We start from the raw sequence: 25,111 nt of genomic DNA, 5'->3' as shown, positions 1-25,111 counted from the left end.
ATCAGATCCTGATATTGTTCTAATTTTCCGTCGAAAATGACTAGGTCAGGATCTTGGTCCGGAACAATGGATCGACGTCTTTAGAAGGATGCTGTGAATTCCCTGCTGAAATAACTGGTTGGTATTTCTTTCCAGACTTATACAGGGTGCAGTGCCCCTCCCAGGCTTTACAGGTCAGAAGTTTTCAGAAAGTGAATGTTTAGAAGTCTTTTCAGAAGTTTCTTTTGAAGACAAGGGATGAACCACCCTTCCAGGGGGTTTTGACTGGAATCAATCCTTCAGGAGACTCAGAAGGATCTACCCCTCTTCCTGGGGTCTTAGCTGGAATCTCCCCTTCAGGGAACTTGGCAGGATCTACCCCCCTTCTAGGGGTCTCAGCTGAAATAAATACCCCTCCAGGGGCTACAGGACTAGAGATGAATACAGGTGCCCCTTCTTTGGTTTCTGGACTTGACACGGAATTAGATCCCCCTCCAGGGGTTACAGTACAAGACACAAAGACAGATGCCCTTTCTGGGGCTGCAGAGTCAGACGTCTTTTCTAAGGCCACAGAATCACATGTCCCTCCGGGGATTGACAGATCCTGGAGGCTGGAGCTTTGGATACCCCTGGAACTGGAGCTTTGGATACCCCTTCAAGGAACCGGACATGATCCCCATCATCTGGGGTCAGTACTTCAGACTCACCTCCTGGACCCGAGATATCAGGCAGACCTTCTGGAGTCAGTGCATTAGACACTCCTGGAGTCTGGATCTCAAGTACCCCTTCAGGATTCTGTACATCAGGTACTCCTCCTGGAGATCGGTCAGGACATCGGCAAGGATATCAAATACCTCTCTAGATGTTGTTGACGAATCAAATGCCCTCTCGGGGCAGCAGAGCTAAATAGCCCTCCACGAATGGCATTGATAGATGTATCTCCTAGGGCTGTAGGACCAGGGATTACCCTGGGAATGAGATATTTGCATAGCTTCATTTGGTTCCCAAATCTTAACTTGAGGCTCCGGGTCAGAGGATCCCAGTTATAGACCTGATCCCCTTCTTGGAAACTTTTGGCACCATTTTTGGAAGTTAGGGAGTCTGGAACGACCACTTTAGGTGACATGTCGGTCTGTACTTCGAGATGTTAAGCGTCACTTTTTCTTGAGCTGTGTAAGGAGCAGTCTTTAATTAAGTGACTTGCGCTTCCACAATACATGCATAGCAGGTCATACTTTTGTCGCTGACGCTCAGCCTCGGAAAGTTTGGGACTATGGAATCTTTCAGACAGCACGGAAGCAGTCACCCCTAGACTAGGGGAACCAGAATCTGTGGTCTTTTCTGCCTAAGTAAATAAGGAAGCGACTTGTGGCATCCGAAGAACTTCCAAATAATTTAGAAACTTGCTGACTTTTTTCAGGGAATGATGTTGTTATTAACGCTCAACAGGAGACTGAAAAATCCTCAGTTGTTCAGGACTCCCATTACTGGTAAACTGAGGGGGCAGAGAACAGTCATTTTGAAAAGGTGCCAAAATCTCTTTGTCCACAAGATTAACAAAGCTTAGAATTGTCAGAAATAAAAATTTATGCGCAGAAATCTGCTGCTGCAGAGTATCATTCTACACGGATGGATAGCCCTAGGAAGGCTTGTGATGTGAAACTTTGCATGTCTTCAGATTTTGAATCTGCTGAACAGGACCGGAACTGGATCCTAATCCGGATTCTGACTTGGTGGCCTGGCTCGAGGGTGAAGACTGGACCAGATTTAGCAGAGCAGGACCCATGACAAAAGCAGACCGCTTCAGTTCCTGTAATGTAGCTGATTATAATGTTATGAATCTCAGAGAAGATTCACAATTGAATCATACCAGCAACATGAAGCTCAGGAGAGTATGGTGAATTGGTTGATCAAGAGTCAATTGTTAGTAGATACTTAAAGAGTCAACTGATAAGGAATTGTGAGGACAAGATAGCTCCTAGTTGAAATGTGATTGGCAAGTTGCAGTCTTGAGGACTGGTATGCACTTGGCTAGTTGCAGCCTGAATAGCTGGTATGCACTTGGCTAGTTGCAGCCTGAATAGCTGGTATGCACTGAGGGATATCAGTAATTGCTGTAAAAGTTAATTGCTTGCTTAAATAAACAGACAATGAATTGCAACTGAAACAGAGGAATTGTAAAATGGAGATACTGCACATAGCACTGAATAGCAGTGCAGACAGCTGGGTGTTATTTAGCGGATTGGCCACACAGACACAGAGAAGCTGCAGAGAGCTGAAATGAATAAACAAAAAGTTCACAGTACTGGAGTCCAGCTGACACTGCTTTAAATGTAGTTGCTGGGAATCCACACAGACACTGAGGTGTGGCAGGCACTGCTCTGTTGTCACTTGCAGGTAAATCACACACACGCTGGAAAGCGGCAGCCACTGCTTAGATGTAACTTGCAGGGAGTACACAGACGCTGGGACATGAGGAGCTGGAACACACAGAAGGATGAACTACTCACTAGAACCGGAAGCCACAAACAAATGCTATAACCGGCATGGAGTGAAGGGCTGGCTGTAACTTATGTGATGCAGGATCCAATCAAAGGCATTTCCTGCAGAGAGCCCTTCCTAATTACTGCTAGTGTGCACCTGAGCTGTGCACACAGACAAGACATGATTAATTAGTGTGCCGCTGAATCCAGCACACAAATAGCTAGAGCTGTATACGGACAAGATATGAATCCGGCTGCCTGCAACAGCCGGAACATGGATCAGGACAAGATGCAGTATCCCAGTGACAACTATAGCTGGGACCTGCCACCAAGATGAACACAATGTGGGTGGATACATCATGACTATTTTACATGAATACTTACAGTTACCCAATACATCTTGTACAATATTACGCAAAATTTTAAGACTATTTTCCCTCATAGGAGAATACAATATATAATATAGCACAGCTTGGGCAAAGCTTTACAGGATGTACATGTAAAACGGTTTCATGTGGCGAGGAGTAAAAATCTTTCGCTCTTGATCAATAAATGCTAGAAAGAAAAAAAAAAAAAAAAGCATAACTGACTATGCTGTAAAACACAGCACAAACATACTGAGTGACAACTCCCCTAAAATACACATTTTAGCTTGCCCTCACCATAGATTTGTAAGAAGACCAGCTGCATCTATTCATGAACAAAATTTACCTGATTAAAGTGTCCTTGGCAATAGTGCTGAGCTTGGGGGATGTGGAAGATCTCATCCATGTACGTATCCCTCTGCTCTCGGTTAAGTTTAGAGAACAGTAAACTGGAGAGTAGAAAACAACCGCTGAACAGAGCAGAGAAATAATAACCTTCCAACTTGTCCATGTTGAATCCCTAAGGAGAATAAACTCTGAAAGAGAATAGAAACATAAAAGAGAAGTAAAACATCATGCCAATTATGACAAGAGCAGAGTGCCCAGCACTGTACAAAAAGTTCTGCCTGCAGTTGAAAAAGATTGTTATGCCAGTCTAGTTAGTTCTTAAAATTGCGCCATGTTAGATAATTGCCATTGTTAAACATAGGTTATGCCACAGTATATTAATTGTAGCAAGATCAGAGTAAGGGTGCTGTCTCCTGGGGTAAATGGTTGCACTCGTCATGCAGCAGTCAAGTAGTAGCACACCAGTCCAGGGCCTTGGTACATACTATCTGTAGTCAGTTTTATTAACAGAAAAACAAAACATAAAAGTTAATCCTGGCCTGTCCTAACTAAACAAAACTATTCTCTCTCTCTGAGTGGCGGGACCCATTGTCCCTCTCACAATACAGAAGTCTTTAGCTCAGCACTTACATTCAGTAATCACAGAGTCTCTCAACAGGCCTCTATCCTGTTCCCCAGTCAGTGAGAGACAGACACCTTTTACAAGCCTCTCACAGGTGGTCTAGCAATCAAGGCTGCTAATCAGCATCAGTCTACTAGACTGAAGCCAAAAACCTGGGGCAAATATTTCTCGCCTTGACATTCTTTCCAGTGTTTTTGTCACACAATGTAGGTGCTTCCACTTTATTTCAAGTATGTAACGAATGCTGGGTTCTCACTTGTCGATATATAATTTGTGCGACGGATGAACAATATATAGCGCAAGTGCATCGGCGGGTGTGTACAACAGAACTACGCAGTTCACAGACCCATCAGGTTGGACGTGCAGCACAGCCAATGCAGATTTATCGGTACCTCTGGCTCGGTGCACTGGCGACCCGCATACTTGCTGTAAGGACTGCCAACACTGGCCCGCCCAGTTGTGAGGTCAGGCTAGACATATCGAGTGGCCGATTGGCAAGTGTGTATAGCTTACAAATTGACCACCCGGACAATGGATCGGTCTGTTGACCAGTCAGTCATTTAAGTGGGCATGTAGCATTAGAGCTGCTCATTGATTGAGTTAGGTCATTGGGTTCAAGATTGCATAGTTTTTAGGTTATCTACTAGATAAGAGCGAAAATTTGTCCTTCTATAAAAATCCAGAGTTTACAAGCCACGATCGTGAAATTTTACATACGAGCTTATTAAAACACGGTGGAGGCAACTTAAAAAAATTTTGAAATCAAAATCACTTAATTTTTTATTAATTTAAAACCACAATTTTTGATGGACGATCATTGTGGGGCCTCGGAGCAAGCGTTTTGTGTTGTCATGATCTTAATTATTGAAGAGTGCTTTAGCAGGCTTTGCCAGCATTCTCAGCTCTCTGACTATACCAAATTACACAACAACATTTACTTCTTTCTTCTAACTGTATCAAAATTATGACTTTGCAAAGACCCTGCTGTACTGTGAGCTACCAAAATATTACACATGGAATGCTTTTCCCAAAGTTTTTCTGCGCAGAAAACATGGAGTCGCTGTAGATGGTCATGGTATCAGAGCAACAGAAGCTCTTGGCCGTGTTTACACTGTATATACTACAAATTTTGAATGCTTCTATCTCCGAAGTTTGCTTTACACAGTTACAGGTCCTACTTCCTTCGAAGACCTTAGGACTGTTGATGGGGAAGTTTGTCACACTTTTCGTGAGGCCTGCCTAAGGAGAGGTTGGTTGGAGGATGATGTGTAAACAAACATTCTTAAAATCCCGGTACTCCAGCTAGTAGTAACTAAATATCGTTTTTTCTATTGACCAAAACAATGTTAGACATATCAATGGTAATTAGGTTTGGCCACAACAGACATATGACTAGTGTGATATTCCACTCTGCGAGCAGCCCTAACCAGATCAGGGAGAAGCACTGTGCAAGTTATTAATTAGATCACTGGGGAGCAGTCATTCAGCTATTCTCTAATACACATCAAAACAGGACATGCTGACATTTATGAGCCATCATGTATTAAGTGGCCTGGCATCTTTCCACTCCCCCTGGACTCAAGGAATTCTGGGGTGGAATAAAGTGTGATACTGGGGCTGGCTAGCAGCTTTATTCTGCCAGGACTGGTTAGAGGCTATGGCTACTACTAGACTGCCTTGATTAATGCTTGAGGAGTAGCGGATTGTGGGGACATCTTTTTGTATTCTACAAGAAACAGCTTTAAGCATTGTGTGCCCATCAGAGGCAGGGTGACATTAAGATAAGTCACTGCCCAGCTTGAAGATCACGAAGGTAGTCGGCCTAGCACTTTCAGACAAAGAAAGAACTGATACAACTAAAAATGGACAACTACTCAATACCTGCTCAATATTGATTTTCTGGAAACATTGTTCACACTCTGTATGGATTTGGCTTGCAGCCTATTTGCAAGTATTGGGTGTTAAAATTAAATAAATGCCTAAATGTTATCCCTTAATATATTCAGTTTCCAAAGGAGCTAAGAAAGTGCAATTCTAGCCCCTAGCCATGACCTTCGTATAGACCCGAGGAGCCGTTGAAAGTCCAAATGGCAAAGGCCGAAATAGGAGATGATCCTCCTGGACCGCAAACCTGAGGAATCGCTAATAACTGAGATGGATGGGAACATGCAACTAGGCATCCTGGATGTCTAAATTAGCAATGAAGTACCCCGGCTCCATGGCTAGAATAATGGAACTTGGGAATCCTCAAGTACCTGTTGAGAGACTTCAGGTATAGAAGCAGTTGGAATGACCCGTTCGGCTTGCGAACCAGAAACAGACTGGCATTGGAGTCTGTACCCTCCTGAGACGCAGGAACCAGAAAAATGACCTAGGTGGTCAGCAGAGACCTTGAGAAAGATACATCGAAACACGTTGGTCAGAGGATTCTGTGCATCACCTTTTTGGAGATTAACTGGGTTGTGGACATTACATTCCCATTAAAGGTACTGGGTGTGATATTTGGAGACTGATCCGGACTGTCTCTGGATATAGCACATCTGATTAACAACTGTACCTGGATGGTTTTTTGTGAATTCTACTTCTAAAGGATTTCCTTTTTACATTGTGACATTTAATTTCATTCAAATTGATGATTTGTTCATTACATACCTTTGGAAATTCTCTTTTTTTGGAATTATCAACAAAAGAAACCTTGATGTGTTTTAACCAGACTTGTTTCAAGTAAGTTGTGGTACGTTGATTAAAGATACCTTTATAGGACTTACCCCGCTCCGTTTTATGTGAGTAGGGTACGTGGTGGATCAGATGCATGTTATGTTTACTAATATTATTTAAGAAGTTGTGCCTATAAAAGAAACCGATACATGTTTTAAACCATACCACTTAGAAGTGAGTATGGTACATCATCTGATTGATTAAGAGAAATAGGATTTATCTCTTGAAAATATCATTGTCAACAACCATTTGGATAAAACAAACCTACACATATGTTCTTTCTTGTTTTTTTGTCGTTTTATATGTTGAATATTTGAAGAGGAACCACTGGAGAGAGTGACCAGCAACATAAGGACTGTTTTCTTACAACTTAAGTTTAAGTAGCGCACCTGTGACACTATCGATTTGAAGTATTTTATTTTTATTTTCTTGTATTGGGCGAGTTAAGATAGTGTTTTGGAGCTGCCACTGTTTTGAATATTTGCGCCGTGAGTATTCCAATTACATTATTACCGCTTATACACCATTCTCAAGGCAAACAATCAAACTTTACGGCAGACAAATAAAGCACATATAAACATGGTATCTTCACAAATCCTATCATAGCTTTAATGAACTTAAAAAAAGATTTAAGGCTATTGTACGGATAAGGAAAATATTAAAATCCTGTCTTTGACTATCAAATAGTAATTTTTAATAGTATTAGATGTGTTAAGATCATTAATTTAAAAGAATAGAGCTGCTGAAAGGAAAAAAAAAATAAAATCTCTGATAAATGTTTCAATAGGTTAATTTTTTATAACTCTATGAGTGAGATAGCAATAGTGCAATAGTGTACATCAGTTGCATGCTTTTCAAATCAGTTATCAAATGTAATATGTATGATATAGAAGAATTGTCACTGATATATTACACTCCCTTAAGCATAATACTTTACTTTGATTTGTCTGAGGAATCCATAAAAAAAAAAATATTTATTTTTGTAATAACCACCCTACCTACCAAAATTGAACAGGGTACCCATAGCTATGACCCCAATCGTTGAGAATCTCACCCTTAATGTTCCTGTCCCATGGTGATCCAAAGTCAGAATGACCCTAATATTGGAAGATGCGAGTCCCTATTGACCGCTAGTCCACTCTGTTCCCGTCAAGAATCAGTTGTTGTGGAGTTTACCAGAGTAATGTAAGTATTTTCAGGCTACTCTGCTCAGATATGATGTAACAGCAGAAGGGACTGACCACAGAAATAAGTAGGTAGAAGTCTTTGAAGCCCTAACTTCTATGTTGCGATCAACAGATGGATGTCAATGGTGTGGAAAGGACGACCATTAGCGGACTATGGGCCTGATTCGAAGTTGTACATTAATCCTGTTGCGACTGCGTCTTTTTGCGTAGATGCTCCAAAATAAGAACGATTGCAATACAAACAGCTTTTTTCAAACCATCAATCAGCTCCTGTCAATCGCTCTGCGTTTAAATCCTCTCTGCGAGCGACTTCCCAGAGGCATCGGGTATGCACTGTGTGACTAAAGAGGCATGCGCTGTAACAAAAACATCGTCCACCTGCGTAAATATCGTCAAAGCATACAACTCTGAATCAGGCCCTACAGTATGTCCCATCCCTACTAACAGATGTGTCCTTATACATGCAATTTCCCTAAAAAGCCTAGACATGCCAAGTCCAGTGAGACTCTGCTAGCACCGGACGTTTTTTGTTACATCTTTGTTTTCCAAAAATGCGTCTAAGTCGCAATGCGACGTGACTAGGACGCACCAGCAGACTATGCTGACTAATCTGATATGCAACACTTGTATATCTGTGTGTGACTGAGGCAGTGAATCTGCATACGAAGTGCTACAATGTAGTGGCCGCAGCTTTTTTTATTCAGAGTTCTGTTGTGGTTCACATAAAGAATCAGGTGCACACAGATATACAAGTGTCACATATCAAATTAATCAACATAGTCTGCTGGTGTGTCTAAGATGCCCGAAGCTAGCAGCGTAGCACACTCAGCTGATGCAACAAACTGCTGAGATTCAGATGTTTGTGTGCTAGAAGCACCAAAGCAGAGAGTAACACCCCAGACAGGAAAGAGGAACTACACGAGTGTTAACAGGTGCAGGGTGCTAGAATGAAGACTACATCTGTACCTACACCTACCTACAAACATACTCCCAACTGCTATGTGTCAGCCTATGTCCTGAACAGAAGGGGATTCTACCATCAGATGTCTTTCATTAGAAAATTATACTTATTGTAATAATCTACCACATCAAGTGGAAACACTCATCACTGCTTCCCATGGCTGTCCGCAGACACTAGCGTTCCCGCTAGGCTGTTTTAGCAGAGCGCCGCACCCTGACCGTTTTCAAAATGGCAGAATCAGACCTGCCCCTTTTTTTGGCGCCCTGCTAAAACATACAGGAGCCGTGCCCACCTGCGGTGGAAAAAACCTGCAGTGAAGCGATCACAGTCGGTGAATAGATGCCGGGTGCATGCATGAGAAGGGAGAGAGCTTGTCCGTAAATGCTGAGCACGCCCCCAAGAGTGATGAGTAGGGGGCGCGTGTTTCAGACACATTCCCTTTTCGGGTGCACGCTGGAGTGCCCTTTTTCAAAGTCCAGCGCCGGATCTAGAGTGAACACTAAACAAGTTTACCCTGTTATCATGTACAGCAATCCATGCCATTACAAACCATGGTACAATCAACGCCCCAGGTATATGGCTAAAATCAGTACAGACCAGGCAACACATTTACGCATGGTCCTCAAGGATCACCATCCCACCGACATGGTTTACCAAATCACGCATAGATCACTAATCACACAGACCTTACCTTAAAAAGCAATTATGAAATCTGTACCCATCAAGGCACCAAACCTGCAAGGAGAGGAAAAACAATTGAGGAATAGTGAACACAGGGCCTGATTCAGAGGTGCTCGCAAAAAGAGAGCGCTCGCTCTGAATCAGGTTGGGCGCTGTTTTTATTAGTTGCGGCCTCCTGGCCACTCACATAGCTGTGGGTGACCACCCACAGCTATTGCGAGTGGCCAGGATGATGGTCGCAATGGTCAAGACCATCGCGACCATCAGGCTTGCGACGAGACCCTTGTGGTAGGGTCTCGTGGCCGCAAGCCCCAGAGAGCTTCTGGCTCTAATAACTGGTGATGTCAGTGGGGCCGCCCACAAACGGCAGACGTTCACTTGGGAATGCCTCCGTTTGTGAAGCCACCCCCCGGCCACGCCTACAAAACGGGGTGAGCTGTCGACAGCCGCCCCATTTTTAGTGAGCCACGGAGTGAGTGCTTTTTTGCGCTCGCTCCGGGGCTCGCGTGCGCACTGGGCTACCATCGACCAGCTTGCGAGCGGGTCTGAATCAGGCCCACAGTCTCTAAACACAGAGCACAACAGCAACCACCTCAACACTAGGGAACCTGGGACTGAGAGGAAGAACAAAAAAAAAAAAAAAAAAGTCAAGTTATCCACACTGCATGAGTGATGTGTTATGATATTAGCAACAACGACACAACACACCAGTTGATGGCTGTGTTGTAATCAGACTCCTTGAACAGATCACAACATGCATGTTCTACTTTGTCACAAAACTGTTTCCTGCAGTTTCAATTCCACTTTATGCAGGTATGCGATCATGTAGCTGTGCACACTCCTCGCTGCCTCAAACTAGGTATACTTTTTGGCACATGGGAGAAATGTGAGGTCAGTCAGCAATCAGTTTGACAGTGTGCACAAAAAGACAGCTTGCACAGTGTTTTACTTACTCTCTAGCTCTATATTGTTTTAACCTGTTTGCACTCTGCTTTTGGAGACTATTGGGAGCACATTTATTAATCAGCGTGTTATCAAAGCCGCCAATAATCTTCAGCTTTGACTGATATAAAACTAATATAAATAAATGCTAAATCTGACTTCAGAAGGGGTTTGATGGCTTTGACAGCAGTAAGCAGCTTATTTTACCACCATGAGTCACTGAGTACTGGAACACAATGGTACTTGCCAGAGGGGTACGTAAAGTGAAATAGCAGCAGCATCTTTATCAGTATCACTGTGATTCTAAAACAAACATATTGCCAGCAATAAGTATTGGTAATAAATGGAGCCCATCTTAGGCTAAACATTGATGTCCCATCCCTGGAGAGGTATCACCATGGCCTGCACACTACAGTTGGAAGGAGGATTGACGATGATGCTTAATGGATAAATCCTTTATTTTATACCTTACACTAAATTTGTTATGAGATTTTTACACAGTATACAACTTTCTGTATATAAATAATAAATATAATAAAGTAGGGACAGCATCACGTGCATAATCTAGGGAACGGCAAAAACAGTAGCCATCTGTAGCAAACCGATACTGCACTGTGCCAATGCCACCCGCTACCCCTGGTGGAAATGAGCCTAGGACGTGGTGGTCTCACTGGGAAGGGCAGAATAGGGCAAGCTTCCAGTCCGGCCATGGGGAGGGGAGTGTGCCATGCACATACCGGGTGTAACCTACCTGTGCCCAGCCTGGGTTGGGGAAAAGAGCTCAGAGTCACAGCAGCCTTACCTGCTGCTGCTCCCCCAAGCTGTGTGTCCTCAGGATCACAGGAGGATGGCGCTGTCACACACACTCACTGGGTTACAGCTCTATAAAGAGTCTTATATAACAGAGTACAGAGCTGAAGCACTACAGGCGCCAGCACCGGCTACGGCCATCTATAGGATTTCACTCTATAAATGTACGAGCAGGTGACAGCTCCGCCGGGACTCGGGATCAGGACTCACCAGTATTATTAGCTGCCCGCCGTCACTTTGCAATTCCGGAAGTGTGCACCTGTCATTAAGTACCGTGCGGAAACATGTAGCCCGGGTGGAACCCGCGTTATGCCTATCTGTCTCGTGCGCGCACACACAATCACAGCGGTAAGTACACTGCTGTCACTGAGCGGCCGGTCCGGCTAGGGCAACACTGTGTGCGGAGGTGCCTGTGAGCCTCCTCTCCCCGGAGACATACATACAGTAACCCGCTCAGCAGCAACGGTGGATCTGTGTGTGAGGTATCCGACGTCCTCGGACTCGTTATCTCCATATGTATGTTCCAGTTCTCGGGGACCCATAACAGCGCATTCATTTCAGATCTCCACGCAAAGTTAGGGGTGTATCTAGAGATCCAAGCGCCCCTGGCAGTGCCCCCAGTAGTTATCCCTCCTATGCTGCATTGCCCCCAGTAGTAGTCCCCCCTATGCAACATTGCCCCCAGTAATAGTCCCCCCTATACAGTGCCCCCAATGCTGCATTGCCCCCAGTAGTAGTCCCCCCTATACAGTGGCCCCAGTAGTAGTCCACCTACTTTTGCCCCCAGCAGTATTCCCCCCCCATACAGTGCCCCAGTAGTAGTCCCCCCCCATACAGTGCCCCCAGTAGTAGTCTCACCTTATACAGTGCCCCCAGTAGTAGTCCCCCCTATTCAGTGTCCCCAGTAGTGGCCAGCCCCCCCTAAATTGCCCCCAGTAGTGGCCACCTCTATACAGCACCCCCAGTAGTGGCCACCCCCCTAAATTGCCCCCAGTAGTGGCCACCCCTATACAGTGCCCCCAGTAGCGGCCACCCCCTATTTCAGTGCCCCCCCTGCTGTGCCAGAAAAAATACAACTTACCTGATCCCCGCTCCTGATGCGACCGAGTCACTCTTCTCTTGCATGGGTGAGACGTCATGACGTATGACGTCTCTCCCATTACATGCTGCGGCGGGAGCCAGAAGACTGAGCTCATGAGTGAGCTCCAGCCGGCTCCCTCCGCAGGTGGTACAGCAGCAAATGAGGGTCTGTCTGACTCTCATTGACTGGCTGCTATTACAAACACACAGCCACCGCTGACGGCTGTGTGTTTGTAAACTCTGTAGGGCAAACTGCTCTCAATGCGGTCTGCCCTACACTTGTGGGGCCGGGGGACTAGTCCACCCATTGGCTGCTGGTGACACTGCCTTCCCCCCCCCCCCTGTGGTCGGCGCCCCTGGCGAGTGCGATCCTGGCCAATGGGTAGATGCGCCCCTGCACAAAGTATCACAATTTAAGAAATTAGCTCCACCTGTGGAGCCATGTGTCAGCCAATAATTAATGCACCAGCCAGGAGATGTGTAAAATTTGCACTAATAGGGCTCCCTCAGGACTGGAGCTGAGAAACGGATATACATGTATGGCTGGGGCTCCAGCATGCCACCATTTTTCGTCTAGAAGTCTCTTACCTAATTTTGCACTGTCCCAGTTGCGGTGGCTGCCAGCTCCGGGCTGCACGTGAGCTCTTGCGCCTGCCCAGTGGAAGCAGCCGGAAAGGGAGAAACAGTGCATCAGCAGCACTAGGTTGATGTGCAGTGGGCTCTAACTGGAATCGACGGAAGGGGGAGTTTACACTCCCCCACTCTGGCAGATGAGATGTTAATACATCTCATTGGTATTGCTTCGCCTCGGTAAAGAGGCGAAGCAGGAAGAGTTATAGCAGCACAATGCGTACCCTCCCCCCCATGTTTTGTAAATTTTCTTGATCCTGCACAGGTGGGTTAATCTATCAGTAAGTATCCCACCTGCTTCCACAGACAGAACTCCTCATACCATGACCTGCTGGGAAAACTTGAGAGTAGAGAACCACTGCACAAGTAAGTGACCTAAAGGGGTCATTCAGACCCGCTCGTGAGCGGCAGTACGCTCGCAAGCGGGTTGATGTCCCCCACTGCGCATGCGCACGACGGAGGGAGCTCCGTCGTGCGCATGCGCGAGACCCGGAGAGCGACGGGCTCTCCATCGCTCCGCGTCTCGCACCAAAGAGGGCGTGCTGTCGATGTTGATTGACAGCACGCCCCCTTTGGTGGGCGTGCCGGGAGCGTGCCTGCCAGACGGAGGCGTTCCCATGGGAACGCCTACCGTCTCAAGCCGGCCCCACTGACATCACTAGTGATATCAGTGGGAGTGACTTTGGCTCTGATAGAGCCAAAATCACTCCAGGGCTTGCGGCAGCGAGACCCTACCGCAGGGTCTCCGTCGCAAGCGCGATGGTCAAGACCATCGCGACCATCATCATGGACGCTCGCTATAGCTGTGGGTGGTAACCCACAGCTATGCGAGCGTCCATGAGGACGCTCCAAAAAAAGGTAGGAGTGCCCTGATTCAGAGCGAGCGCTCTGGTCAGAGCGTTCAGCTCTGAATCAGGCCCTAAGTGTCCCTACACCTCCTAGGAGCAGGATTGCAGTAATAGCAGAGCGAGTGACAACTATGGACCCGGAGAAATGGCAGCCCAGCAAAGGCTGGTCATCTGCTAAACCAGCTGCTCCTCTGCCCTCCAGTCTTGCTTTAAGCCAGGTACACACTGGAGTGATGTTGGCACGATCTGTCATTTCCAGCCGAATCGGATTGACACATCGGCTGCATCGCTCAGTGTATGGCCAATATGCGCACTCCGGTAGATACATACGCCATTGTCCGGTCGGCCGTGCTGCATGACCAACTGGATGATATCGCAAGCGGCCCTGTTGCAGGTAATGAAGGATGGAACGAGGTATCGTTCCATCGTTCATTACCTCGTTTTAATGTGTACCCATGACCCGATATGACGTGCCGACATATTGGGATGGGTACACATCGCTCAGTGCGTACCCAGCTTTAGCGCCCAGTGACTGCATGATATGCCACTAACTCACCCTCAATCTCTGTATACTCTGCATCACCCCTCTTACATATGCCAACATAAATGCTCAATTTTTCTCTCTACACCCCCTGACTGATTCTCTTTCTCTCGACACCCCTGGCCAGAATCTCCCCAAAACTTAACTCTTTACTAAATTGTGCCCATTCACACCTGATTCCACTCTCACTGGGCGCTTAGACAGAACATGAATGGAAACATCTTTTAATGTAATTTTGTAGCACAGATTATCATGTCCCTATGCCCATCCCTCTTAGGGGGGCTCTGGTGCCATTGCAGTGTCTTAGTCCATATGAAATAAAAGAAGATGGAGTATAGTGGTGTTGCTGAGTTTGCCATGCTGTGCGTGTTCCGGTACAAGAGAGATAAGGGAATGCAAAAGAGCATTTTTTTCATTGCCTATGACAAAACGGGTAAAGCATCAATAAAAGATAGTTTGTTTTTTGTATTATTTCATCAGAAGGAAGGCTAAAGCTGGGTACACACTTAACGATGTGTGTACCCAGCGATGCAACCCGAGACCCCCCTGCCAACAGGATGACATCGTGTGGCCATTACACACTAGACGATCCGGTGCCCAACTGCACGATATGTCTGCCCGTGCCACATCCCGCTGCATGGGGTCGTTAGCCGCATCATCAGGGCGGCCCTACATGCAGGCCAACCTGACGATGCGACTGATGACCCCACGGGAGTGCGCATCAGACGACATAGAGCATACACACTAGACAATTTTGAACGATATGTCGTTCCGATGCGTCGTAATCAGGGATATCGTTACAAAAATCGTCTAGTGTGTACATACCTTAAGAATGGCTGAGTATGCACTTCTTTGTGCAAACTAACATTCGCTTTGTTAGAGAATGTACAGTGGATCTTAAAAAATGTTAGGGAAAGGGGAAAAATAAACCTCTGCACAAGTAAATCTGAGTCTACTTATTAAGTGTGACATAAACCCTGTATTCCAATATGTTGGTATGACATTAAACTCTAAGGGTGCTGCCAACGACAGCCAACAAAAATATTATTAATTGGATAGATGAGATAAAGAAGTGGTCTTGGAGTGGCACACAATTTAAAACATAACTTTTATTGTGTATTTTTAATAAATATGTAGCAATTTTAGCAAAATAATTGTTAAACTTATGTGAAAACAAGATAGTGTAACATAAATGTATAATAAAAAACTTGCTGAGTCTTCTATGTCTGTACGGTAAGCTTTCAATGTATATATGTACCAGTTAGCTCATTTATACATAGAAAGATTACCATGCACGAATATAGTGATTTAATTATATAAAGAGCAAAGTGATAGACAAAGATTTGTTACACTATATTGTGTTCACATAATTTTAAGAATTTAGCTAAAATTGCTACATATTTATTAAAAATTTGTTATGTTTTTAAATTGTGCGCCACAGCAAGACAACTACTTATTCTCTTCTATCCAATTACTTGAATGTACAGTTATAAAGGTTGTAATTACATCTACAGTATATATATTTTTTTTACTTGCATTGTGCATGTCTGCAGACCGTGAACATCCATTATAAGTTTGTTTAATGTGTAGATAAATGTTTTGTTAAATTGGTAGTGTGTTTTAGCTAGTTCAAAACCTAGACATTGTATAACATTTATAGAGCATACGCTGAAGCTGGATTTCCTCAAGTGTAAAAACTCAGAAATGGTATTCGGCTCAAAGTAGTAAAAGTGTTTTATTTCATATGTCTCTCTTGTCAGCCAAGAATAAATACAACAGTGCATTTCAAGTATACAAATAGATTTGGTCTTTGTTTAAAATTGAGAATTGCCTTGAATATTTCAAGTCAATCACTTGTTGCATGGTCTCAGAAATTGATGGCGCATACACACGGTCAGATTTTTCTACAGATCTGAACGATAACGATTTCAAAAATCGTTCAATCGTTCATGTCTGAACGATGCGTGTTCACAATGGTCAGATAACGATATCTGACATATGATGTGTTCGCAGTCAGTTTTGGACGATTCCAGTCATTTTAATGCAGTCAAAAATCGTTCGTAGTTGAAATAGTTTGTCAAATCGTTCATCTGACAAATCTGACCGTGTGTATGCACCTTTACGGTGCATACACACGGTCAGATTTGACCGATGTGTCAGATGAACGATTTGACCAACGATTTCAACTACGAACGATTTTTGACTGCATTAAAATGACTGAAATCATCCAAAACTGACTGCAAACACCTCAGATGTCAGATATCGTTATCTGACCATCGGGAACGCACATCGTTCATCGTTCAGACATGTCAGATTTTCCTTCAGATATGAACAATTGAACGATTTTTTAAATCGTTATCGTTCAGATCTGAAGAAAAATCTGACCGTGTGTATGCTCCATTAAGGTGCATACACACCTTGGGCGATCGTTCACTGCCTAAAAATTAACGATATGAACGATATATCGTTCAACGTTATCGTTCATATCATTCCGGAAAATCGGCCCGTCTGTATGCAGCATTAGATTGACTTGCTAGTCTGTAATGTTCAGATCTTGGCATTTCCATCATCTATTTAGTAAACTTTCATTATGAGAAGCCTTAAAGGCTCTTATCATCGACATACAATGCAGTTTTTCAGATCACACGTAACCATTAATAACTCTGAGAAACCTTATGGCCATTATTCATGTGTATGGCAAAGTTTTGGTTTAAATTGGAAGCAGTTCTTATATGCCATATGGGGATTTGCGCTGTCTGAAGCTATGGGTCTATTTAATTTGACTGCTGCTTTTCTGATCTTTTTTAAGTCTGTAGAATTTTGGTTCAACCAACCAAACAGCTGCCTCCAATATGTTCAGCCAACATATGCTCTTGAAAATGCCAGACAGGAGGAAAGAGTAAGTCTAGACCAATACAGTGATCATGTGAAAGAGCACAGGTTTTTGCCTTTGACCACATAACCATAAATCCAAGCTATGTTGTCTGTTGTAAGTGCCACACAACATCACACAAGTCTTAATAGGTGCAACTGCTTTTCTGGGCATGCACAGAGCGATTTAACATAAATGACTCTGGGCAAACTAGCGTAGGTCTCTATCTCTGCAGCAGCACCTCTCTGTATGGCTAACTTTAGTTGGATGTAGTGTTTATTTAGATAGGTAAAGGTTTGTGTTTGGAATATATGAATAGCAGATAACAGTTGTAGGCAGAGAGTTAGTAAAGGTTCCCAATATAGTTGCTACGACTGAATGCCAAGTTACCAGATCAAATGCCAGCCACTTGGGGATTACCATGAGGACAAACTAGGTTTTAAACAGCACATATCAACTACTGATTGAGGAAAAGCATATGTTGATCTTCATTACGGATAATTTTGGGCCCACATGCATTAATCTTTGGTCAATATAGTCTAAAATGATCTAATTTATATGTGTAGCTAAAGATACTTATCAGGGCAAACAGCAGAGCAGACAGAGTTGTATGCATAGTTTGTCTAACATGTTTTGGGGGGAGGGTTATCAAGTCTTGGGAGTATATTTACTAAAGTGTGGGTTTTGAGAAGTGGAGATGTTGTTGCCTATAGCAACTGATCAGATTCTAATTCTACTTAACATTTATCTAGCACCTTCTAGAAGGAAATGGCTGGAATCTAATTGGTTGCTATGGGCAACATCTCCACTTCTCAAAACCCGCACTTTAGTAAATATAGCCCTTGGAGAGAGAGAGAAAGTGAAACCAATCGGCTACTATCATTCAGGGCCGTAGCTAGGGTAGTGCAGCCGGTGCCATCGCACAGGGCACCACAGGTCAGGGGGCGCTGTTTGGGCCTGTCAAATTTCTGTTTATTATCAATCTTGCTTGTAGCTTCCTCTTATTTCATCCCCAGCATCTCCTGGCCTCCCCTATCTCTTCCCTGGCCCTTCCCCATGAAGCCATGGCCTTTTTTTGGTGCATTATGTCCCTTTGAAAAATGAGGGGTCGCCAATGCTCATTCTGGCACAGGGCACCAAAAAGTCTAGTTACGGCTCTGCTATCATTTAATAAGCTGTGCTATAAATATAACAGTAGCTGATTGGTTGCTATGACTTCTCCACTTTACCTCTTTCCAAGATTTGTTAAGTCTCTCCCTTGGGTTCCCCCTTCCAGAGAGATTTGCTGGCATTAGTGGATAACTAGTTTAGCCACTCCTGTAAATCACCCATTTGCAGTTGTGTTGTCATCAACAGCAAAAAACATCTGGATATATGGGACCTGGGCAAAACCACAATTGTAGTTTGAGGTCACCTTTATCATCAGCTATGTTATGATGCAAAAAATTTCAATGTGCATATAAATTACAGTCTCCAGACATGCTTTCACATGTATGTTCATTGACATATTTCATATTTTTTGCAGGGAGTATAAATAAGTAACAATGAATGAAACCTATCAACTTGAACTGTTTCCTCAATATAAAGTGACACTACTGTTGTTTAAAAATGTGAAAAATGCATCTCAGCTAAGACAGAAAGCAATGGATGGATCTATTGATGGTGCTTTGTTGAATCCTGCAATGGTAACAGTTTTGTTTCTTAATGTACACTGCACTGTATTTTTGAATAGTTAAAGCTAACTCAGCATTACGTTTCGTCATAGATTTTTTTTGCTCAGTAAAATTGCTTAGACGTTGGATAGAATAGTAATTCTGCTCTCATAAGGTTGATACAGGAATATTATGTCTAAAGAATAAACCAATTTAATGCACAGTAGCAATGATTGTTCTCAGAAGTTTCAGCAAGTCTGGTAACTGGCTCAACCCCTCTGGTAAGTCTGATTTTGTGGCCTTTCCAGTGTACTACCCAGAAAATGTTGCCAGCCAGGTGGGGGCTTTTTCAATAATCAAATGCTGAAATACTGACCTTATATTGATTTAAATTTATTATTAAATAATTATTATTAATTGATTTAGCGACCAGATACTGCCTAAAGTTGTTCATTTACTATGTTCATTTAAATGTAATGAACGATTTTTTAGAACTACAAACGATTTTTGCATAATCCCTTACTGAAAATCGTTGAGTTGACAAGTCTGACTGAACTACAAACTACAAAATCGTTCATCGTTTGACTCAGAAAGTGAACGATTTTTACAAACTATTATCGTTAAACGATATTGTTTAACGATAATCGTTCAAAAAATCGTTGTGTGTGTGTGTATGCACCTTTATAATTGCTTTTAGGACAAAAATAATTTTTTAATAATTGCTTATTAGACACAAATCCCTTTTTAAACAACGCCATACTGCCAAATTGTTTTTTGGACAAAATAATTTTAACAGCACCCAGATACTGCCCCACTTGTTGGATACACAGAAGGCCCCCCAGTAACAAACATATGGATGCAAGAGGGCCGGTCTCTTCACTGTTCACCAGTAACTGTTCCCGTCGGCAACCCCGCCCTTCGTGTTATAGTGGGGGAGGGATCTTCTCTGCCCTCCAGTCTTAAGCAGTCCGGCACTGTGATGTAGCTGAAAGTCGCACTGTGCTGACAATTTTGTATGAAACGTCAGTGTAGTGCAACTTTCAGCCACGTCACAGTGCCGGTTGGTAGGAGTCAGTGCAGCGCGACTTACAGCCACACCAGTGACAGACGGGTGCCGGGCAGCAGGTGATTCGCCCCCCAAAAAATAAAGCCTGGGGAGAACACTGCTTTCTCTCTACTAGGGAGACTTTTACACTCTCACTAGCCCGCGGTTTCAGGGACATTAAAAGGACCAGTGTGTTTACTTGTGAGCATCTCCTTTTTTGTTTTTGTTCTTTAAAATTGTAAAAGCAACCTTCATGGGTCTGTTATAGAAATACATTATAATACAAAACGTTTCTTCAATAAAATATATCGTAATCTTGCAATATAATATAGCCATTATTGTAAAGGACAGAGAGTTGGACTGTTAATGCTGCATTAATAATAATAAAACTAAAGATTGGCTGCTTCTGCTGACTGTAAAAAGTGCGGCCTTGCAATTCATATGTCAAAAACTTATGCTGTCCCTGATAGTCGTTTCCTGATTGCTCGGATCTGAGACTGTTACAATGGTCTCTTTGCATGATCCAAATCAAAACCAGGGCACATTTTTTACAGAAGCTTCCAGGCGTATTGAGCGAGTCACAAAGGGTTTTAATTATTGCAGGTGATTTCAGTGTTGTGTGTAAATCCACTTTTAGACAGATTAAGTCATCCTTCCCCCCCCCCCCCTTCCCCTCCCCTCTAGTCTCAGGGGTTCTCACTTACCCAGAAACTCCCAGGTTCCCAGGGGCTGCCTTAACCACTAAGCACTTTACGATACATGGCATCTTTAGCACTCAATAATAAACAACAATAAAAACTTCATATTCTACTTAGCCCTGCATTGTACATATTCCCACATAGACTTGTTTGCTTCACAATTTCTTGTACATGCAGCGACTGCAGCAGGAATTGTCCTTTCTTCTGGACTAACCACTCTGGTGTCTATGGCGTCTATTTACTAAGACACTGCGTTAATGCCACTCCTGCTTCGCCTGCTACCGCTGCGAAGCAGGAGCTGGATGACGCAGTAGTTACTAAAAATAGACCAGCCGAGGAGGGTGAACGTTAAGTTACCTCGGCGGTAACAGCTGAGACTCCCTTCCCCTACAGCCCTGTGTTACTCTCCAGGCTCCGTCCAGCAGCAGCAGCAGTGATTTTGTTTTTCAACAAACTATATTTAAAAACGGCCACCCTGACACAGCTGAAGCCCTGCTTCTCCAGTGAGGAGAAGCAGATAACGGCAGCTACAGGAGGCGATATCAGCGCTGGGAAGTCGCCTGACGGTAAGTGACCTCTCCTCTTAGTAATACCTGGGACACTTAGCGCTGCCATAGGTGCTTATGGCAGCGCTAAGTGCCCCAGGTCCAGTGTGATATTGTAGCCTGCACTTAGCGCTGGCAGGCTACAGGCAGAGAAAATCCCTTTAGTACATACTGAGAAGCGCTATGTACAGGGATTTTCTCTGCCTTTAGCGTTTTTCCTCCTTTTCTCCCGTTACTAAATAGACCCCTATATTTTACAGGATTTAATTAAATCTGCACCTCATTCCCCACTAGATTATTCTCAATTACTTAACCAGATCACATTCCAGGAGATTAAGGAGGCAGTTACTGACTTCTTTAAATTGAACACTTCAGACATATTGGTTTAGATGTATGATGGCGGCACTTAACGTGCCGCTATAACGCTTCCTGCTTCGCCTCTTTACCAAGGCGAAGCAGGAAGCACTACCGATGAGATGTAAGAACATCTCATTGGCCGGAGCAGGGGAGCGTTAACTCCCCCCTCTGGCGCTACCCGCTAGAGACCACAGCGCATCAGCCTAGTACTGATGCGCTGTGTCTCTGTCCCAGCCGGCTCCACTGAGCATGCACGGGATCTCGCAAGTATCGTGAGATCCCCACGTGCAGCCTGGAGCCACCAGCCGCCGCAACAGGGACAGCGCTGTCCCTGCTGTGGAGATAGGGCAGCGCCAGGCTGTAGCTGTCGATAACGACAGCTACAGCGGGCCAAACGGTCAGGCGATCTGACCGTTCGTACATGGCCCAGGCTATCGGCGCTGCTATCTTGTAGATAGCAGCACCGATAATGACGGGCGCATAGCGCCTCTGTCATTTACCGCCCAGACCCCCGATCAAACATCGGGGAGAAGCTTTATCAGCGCACATAACATGCGCTGATACCGCTTCTGGGCTTTATAAATCTCCCCCATTATCTGAGTGGTGCACAAAGCAAGTATTAGAGGCCAACTCACCAGCAAAGCCTCTTCTCACAAAATGTCATCTTTAGAAAGCCAATTAGCCCCCCTCTTGATGCAACATCAGATTTCACCCTCTGAGATGCTCCTTGGTCAGGTCAATGCCCTTAAAGGCCATCTGAACACCATTTTCTGTCGTAAAGCTGCCAATACTCTGAATAAGCTTAGTCAGTGGTTCTGTGAGGAAGCAGACAAAGCAGATTTGATCTTGATACACAAACTCCAACAAAAATGATACCTTGGTCTGATCAACAAAATTAAGCAACTTGACACTAATCTACGTTTGACCCTTCCCAAATCTTTGTGGAATTTAAGAGGTATTATGAATCAATTTATAATCTGTCCACATCACCACTCCCATCCACCTTGCTGGCTGACGGAACTAACCCTTCTCTTTCTCCTCATGTACTTCCTAAGTTATCAGCTACACAATGTGCTCATCTAAATGCATATCTCTATTGAAGAGACTCAGACAGCGATTTCATCTTTGAAATCCTCCTCAGCCCTTGGGCCCGATGGTCTGACTTCCCAGTACTACAAGAAATTTCCAGGGAAATTGGCTCCCGCTCTGACGTATTTTTTAAATACAATTTTAGAGGATTCACTATATGCTGAAAATTATCATCCTATAATGCTTCTAAATGTCAACCAATTTATGCAAAAAATCTCGCCAATTAGCTTTCCCCTTTACTCATTTGATATTCCAAAATCAAGTGGGCTTTATTCCGGACTGACAAGGACTGGCTAACACTAGGACCATTGACCTGATTCACTATTCATTAACAAAAAGGATTTCTCCTTCATCTACCAGGGGACACTGGAAGCTAAGACACTGGGGTATAGACAGGTGGATGAGAGGAGCTGGCACTTTAAATTTTTAAGTGTGAGTGAGTGACCCTCTATTCCCCAGAAGCCCCAGTTTTAGATTAGTGCCAGAGAGAGCCTTTAGTCACATATGGTGGTGTTGCCCTAAGATCTCGCTTGAACTTAGATACCCCCCTTCTCTCCCAGGTCCTTCATACTCCCATTAAACATCCCATCCGCCACGAAGCAGCAGAACAAATTGATTTGTCATGTTATGTCGGCAGATACTTGCTAAATTGCCACAGACTGGCTGAAATGTTCTCCACCCACTTTGCAAGTGGTCCTCAATCGAGCCTGGCACATCCCTGCATTCTCCACAACTCCACAACCATGGGCTGCATGCTTTAATATTCACATTCCTTTTTCCATGTAATCCCCCACACTTGAGGATTAGTCCTTCCGGCTTCCCTCTTCCCAACCCTAATCCTCTACACCCTTTCTTTGTGGGTAGCCTTTCTCCTTATAAATAGAAGTTTTTAAAAAAGAAAAAATTGGAGGTCAAGTACAGCTTGATTAGCATTTCTTAACATGCATGACTGATGTATTGGGATGAGGAAATATAGATTCGCAGTGGCCGATTAAATTTTGAGCGATGTTAGATTGCCATGTGTGGATGCCACATTACCGCATATCATGGTAACCCAATATTGCAGATTTTAACTGCGCATCTTTTTGGTGCGTGGGGCATAACTGGCGATGTTGGTGGTTGCTATGTGCTGTTCCGATCTGTGCATCGCGGCTACTGTATAGAACTGAATTGAAATGGTTTTAGTGAAATATTTAAGTTACCCCAATTAATCCCACTACCGTTGTAACGTTTTATTTTTTTAACTATATGATTGTCGTCAACGTTCTAATTTGCTTTTACTTGATAATACAGATTCTAGATCCGCTTCAAGTTCTCGTGGCAGTAAATAAAGCCTTTCATCTACAGTTGTTGAGAAAAATGAAAACCAGAACTTTCAACTCGGAGATTATTTTCAATTTATCGCCTACTAACAATGTAAGTATAATTTTGTTGTTAACCAACCAATATAGCTGAATAGTTTCATATGTTTGCAACAACTGTTGACTATTTTATTGATCTTCTGTGTATATGGACCAGTGTGTCTCTGTTAAAACATTGAACAGCAGCTAGATCACTGAATTAGACTGTCTCTCACCTAACCTTTATCTTTTTACCTACTATACCCATAGACAACACTATTAGTAATAATGCAGCCACCTATTTTCCAGTACATTGAAATGTGACAGGCCATGTTACTGAAGTGAGAAATCCACTGCAGCTGAAAACTGTAAAATGTATCTATTCAAAATGGCTACTACAGTACACCTTACTTGCAACATATGAACTGAAGTAGTAAAAATGACATCATATTCATGGCAATCTTAACGCCTCAGCACTGTCTTCTTACTTTACAACTCTCCCGCCTTTCATGTGCTTGTGAAAGTTCAGTTTATACGGCTGAAAAGTGATAGACTGATGGAGAAGGAATGTGACTGCCTGTTACAGTGATACAGAACACTTTTGATAATGCTGTGGTCTATTCATATTGGTATCCAGTGGTTGATTCTCAGTCACCATTGTTTTGTTTGGGGAATAGAATTGCAAAATTGTACGATTTGCATTTTTGTGATAATATGCCATTGTGAGTGTTTATTACATTTTACTATGCTTTAACATATATTTACAGTGTGCCTAATGCTCTATGCAAAAATATGCACATATTCTATGTTCTCTGTACTCCATTACATGCCCTATATGCTAATGCAGGGACTCTGCGAGTCATCCAGCATTGTTCCCTATACTGAATGCTATCTCTATTCAGCCTCACAAGCACATGAAAGGCGGGAGAGTTGTAAAGTAGGAAGACAGTGCTGAGGCGTTGAGTGCATATTTTAATTTATTTTTGTAGCCTAAGGGCCATATTCAATTAGGTGTGAAAAGTCACATTTGGCGATAATCGCTTTCATGGCGAAGTTATTGCTGCATTCTCCAGTTTTGATGCAATCTTTTCGCGTACATTTTGAATGCGCGCTCCCACTTTTCACCCTATCCAATTGCAAAACCCGCAAAATCGCATACGTGCAAAAATTGCGCTGGACGAAACAAGCGAAAAGTACAGCACATTTTGGGGAAATCAGTCTGTACTGTAAGAAGCCTAACTGACAATGGAAATCAATAGAGAAGTGTATTAATAGCCCTAATAATAGTATTTTGGGTTCTTAAATGTAGTCACCAGAC

At 43.7% G+C, this 25,111-nt stretch overlaps 2 protein-coding genes across 10 annotated transcripts in view; one reads left to right on the top strand and one right to left on the bottom strand.

Annotated features, from left to right (window-relative positions):
- ALG10 (ALG10 alpha-1,2-glucosyltransferase) overlaps nt 1–12,857 on the bottom strand; it is a 40,294-nt gene extending 27,437 nt beyond the window's left edge. The window contains exons 1-3 of one of the 6 annotated variants that reach the window (XM_088480169.1): nt 12,765–12,857; nt 9,355–9,398; nt 3,174–3,363 (exon numbers count right to left, since the gene is read on the bottom strand). In XM_088480169.1, coding sequence (XP_088336295.1) covers nt 3,174–3,338 — 165 coding nt within the window. In that variant the 5' untranslated portion in view covers nt 3,339–3,363; nt 9,355–9,398; nt 12,765–12,857. Of the gene's footprint in view, nt 1–3,173; nt 3,364–9,354; nt 9,399–11,037; nt 11,058–11,088; nt 11,283–11,306; nt 11,359–12,764 lie in introns of those variants that run through there. The other 5 variants (XM_088480167.1, XM_088480168.1, XM_088480170.1 and 2 more) reach the window with 5 other exon arrangements.
- Nucleotides 11,217–25,111, top strand: part of TPRKB (TP53RK binding protein) — a 36,319-nt gene continuing 22,424 nt past the window's right edge. The window contains exons 1-4 of one of the 4 annotated variants that reach the window (XM_088480175.1): nt 11,217–11,444; nt 17,005–17,094; nt 18,593–18,752; nt 23,747–23,869. In XM_088480175.1, the coding sequence (XP_088336301.1) occupies nt 18,612–18,752; nt 23,747–23,869 (264 nt within the window). In that variant the 5' untranslated portion in view covers nt 11,217–11,444; nt 17,005–17,094; nt 18,593–18,611. Of the gene's footprint in view, nt 11,445–11,474; nt 11,579–17,004; nt 17,095–18,592; nt 18,753–23,746; nt 23,870–25,111 lie in introns of those variants that run through there. The other 3 variants (XM_088480176.1, XM_088480174.1, XM_088480177.1) reach the window with 3 other exon arrangements.

This window comes from Taudactylus pleione, unplaced genomic scaffold (assembly GCF_031769625.1).
Source record: "Taudactylus pleione unplaced genomic scaffold, aTauple2 ptg000251l, whole genome shotgun sequence".
NCBI lineage: Eukaryota > Metazoa > Chordata > Amphibia > Anura > Myobatrachidae > Taudactylus > Taudactylus pleione.
The sequence above is the reverse complement of the archived record's forward strand: the minus strand, read 5'-3'. Positions and strand labels throughout refer to the sequence as shown.